General features: G+C 35.2%; 1 protein-coding gene across 1 annotated transcript; it reads left to right on the top strand.

The window, feature by feature from the left end:
- Positions 1 to 609: 609 nt before the first annotated feature.
- LOC123659981 (pupal cuticle protein C1B-like) lies at positions 610 to 1,120 on the top strand. The gene is made up of 2 exons (XM_045595134.1): positions 610 to 757; positions 839 to 1,120. The coding sequence occupies exons 1-2, from the start codon at positions 746 to 748 to the stop codon at positions 1,064 to 1,066; spliced, it is 240 nt and encodes a 79-aa protein (XP_045451090.1). The 5' UTR covers positions 610 to 745; the 3' UTR covers positions 1,067 to 1,120.
- The last annotated feature ends 906 nt before the right edge of the window (positions 1,121 to 2,026 follow it).

Genomic DNA, 2,026 nt, shown 5'->3' on the forward strand with positions numbered 1-2,026 from the left:
TATTAATTTACAATAGTTATTTCTAATATTGTAATAAATCATGTCTTGATGCAATAAAACATATTGCTACGAATATTTGCTCTATTCTACTCTACATTTGTATTTTCGTCTAATATATATTTCGTACTGGCCGTTGGGGTAAACGTGTTCAGGAGTTGAGACCGCGTGTTGACGAACGCAGTGCAGGACGTCCTCCTGGCCGCAGGACCGACAATCTACGTAAAATAGCCGATGGAGGCTGGGTTAGGATTGCGATTAACCGGGATGTTTGGTGCGAATTTGGGGAGGCCTATGTCCATCAGTGGACTATGATAGGCTGAACTGGAACTGAGAAATTTATAAAATATAGACATTTTTTTTATTAAAGTAAATTTATTAATATAACAAAAAAATTAGAGTATTGATTGTTGTCACAATTTAAAATGTATTATAGCAAAAATAATACATCTGCGTAGTTTTTGAAAACATGTTTTATGTTTCAAATGTAGTAAGTAGTAATTACTATCAATAAGCAATGAACGAAATTTAATTAAGTTTACCTTGAACTTAGGTCATTAATAAAATAAAAATAAATACTTATCACTGGTCGTCGTTACCTTTATATTCCAAGCGCGTCTCACAAGGCTGTTTCTTCATAGGAGGTAAAATAAAGTCAAGTATAAAAGAGCTCAGCATCAAACAGTTAACATCATATACATTCTTTGTGTCCATTTGTTCATTTCAGAAACAACTTTAAACGATCAAAATGTTCAAACTTGTAAGTGTTTCGTCCCGACTTCTGATCTTTGTATAATTTGTATATTGTGTAAAATAATTAAGCAAATTCTTATTTTAACAGTTCATCTTCGCCTGCTTCGTCGCTCTCGCCGCCGCCAAGCCCGGAGTCCTGCCTCTGGCGTACACTGCTGCGTACACCGCCCCCGTCGCTGCTGCGTACACAGCTCCAGTGGCCGCAGCGTACACCGCTCCAGTGACTTACTCCGCGTACGCGGCTTACACCGCACCAGTGGCCTATTCCGCTTATACTTACGCGTCTCCATACTCCGCATACTACCTTCGCCGTTGATTTTACCATAACAATGAATTATATTTAAATGATGAATAAATAATTTGAACAGTTTTTAATGATTTAATTTCTTTCCTATGACACAAACAATACTCAAGAAAGTAAAGGGGTAATATATGATTAAAAAGATAATAGCGTTAGCTTAGAAGCTGTGGCTTTTAGAAAATTTTATGATCTCTGCTCGTTCGTTAATTGGAATATTAAAAAGATAAATATTAAAAACAGACTTAAAAATAATAACTCCTTCAGATCGACTGTCTAAATAGGCTCAAAAAAAAAACTTACTAGTCTAAGAAAAAGATTAATACCATATCAAATGGTATATAAACGAATAAAATAACGCCAACAATCGGAACCCAATAGGGGTCGTAACAAATTAATAAATTACATTTTTATTTATTTTCATGCGTAAACTATTTTGATATCGGATTGGAAAATATAAAAATCGTGTATTATCCTATGTTTACTGTAAAAAAAATTACAACTAGTTCGGCGAATAAGCGTACGGTTCACTTGATGATAAGCGATAATCGTAGCTTATAGACGCTTGCAACATCAAACGTATTACAAATGCGTTTTCGACCTTACACGCAATCTGCCCCAGAAGCTCTGGTCACCTTACCATAGGAACACAAAATAAACACAACACTGCTTATAAACAATGTTATTTAGCTGTAATCTTCTGTAAGGTCGAGGTACAAGATTGAGTCGAGCTGTTCCAGTTCGACCAGGATATTTCCTGCTGTGCCATAATACCTCAGCTATTTAGAGAATTGGTACTATGAGCTTATTGTTTAAAAAAGTTAACTACGAAAACAAATTTGTTTGTTAGTCTTTGCGATTATGGGAAAACAAAAAAAGATCATTTTATAAGTACAAAGCAACAATCCAGTGACTGTATAAAGTACCCTCCTACGCTTATACGTATGCTTATGGCCCAAATAATTGAGCACTGGGAGA

This window comes from Melitaea cinxia, chromosome 14 (assembly GCF_905220565.1).
Source record: "Melitaea cinxia chromosome 14, ilMelCinx1.1, whole genome shotgun sequence".
Classification (NCBI taxonomy): domain Eukaryota; kingdom Metazoa; phylum Arthropoda; class Insecta; order Lepidoptera; family Nymphalidae; genus Melitaea; species Melitaea cinxia.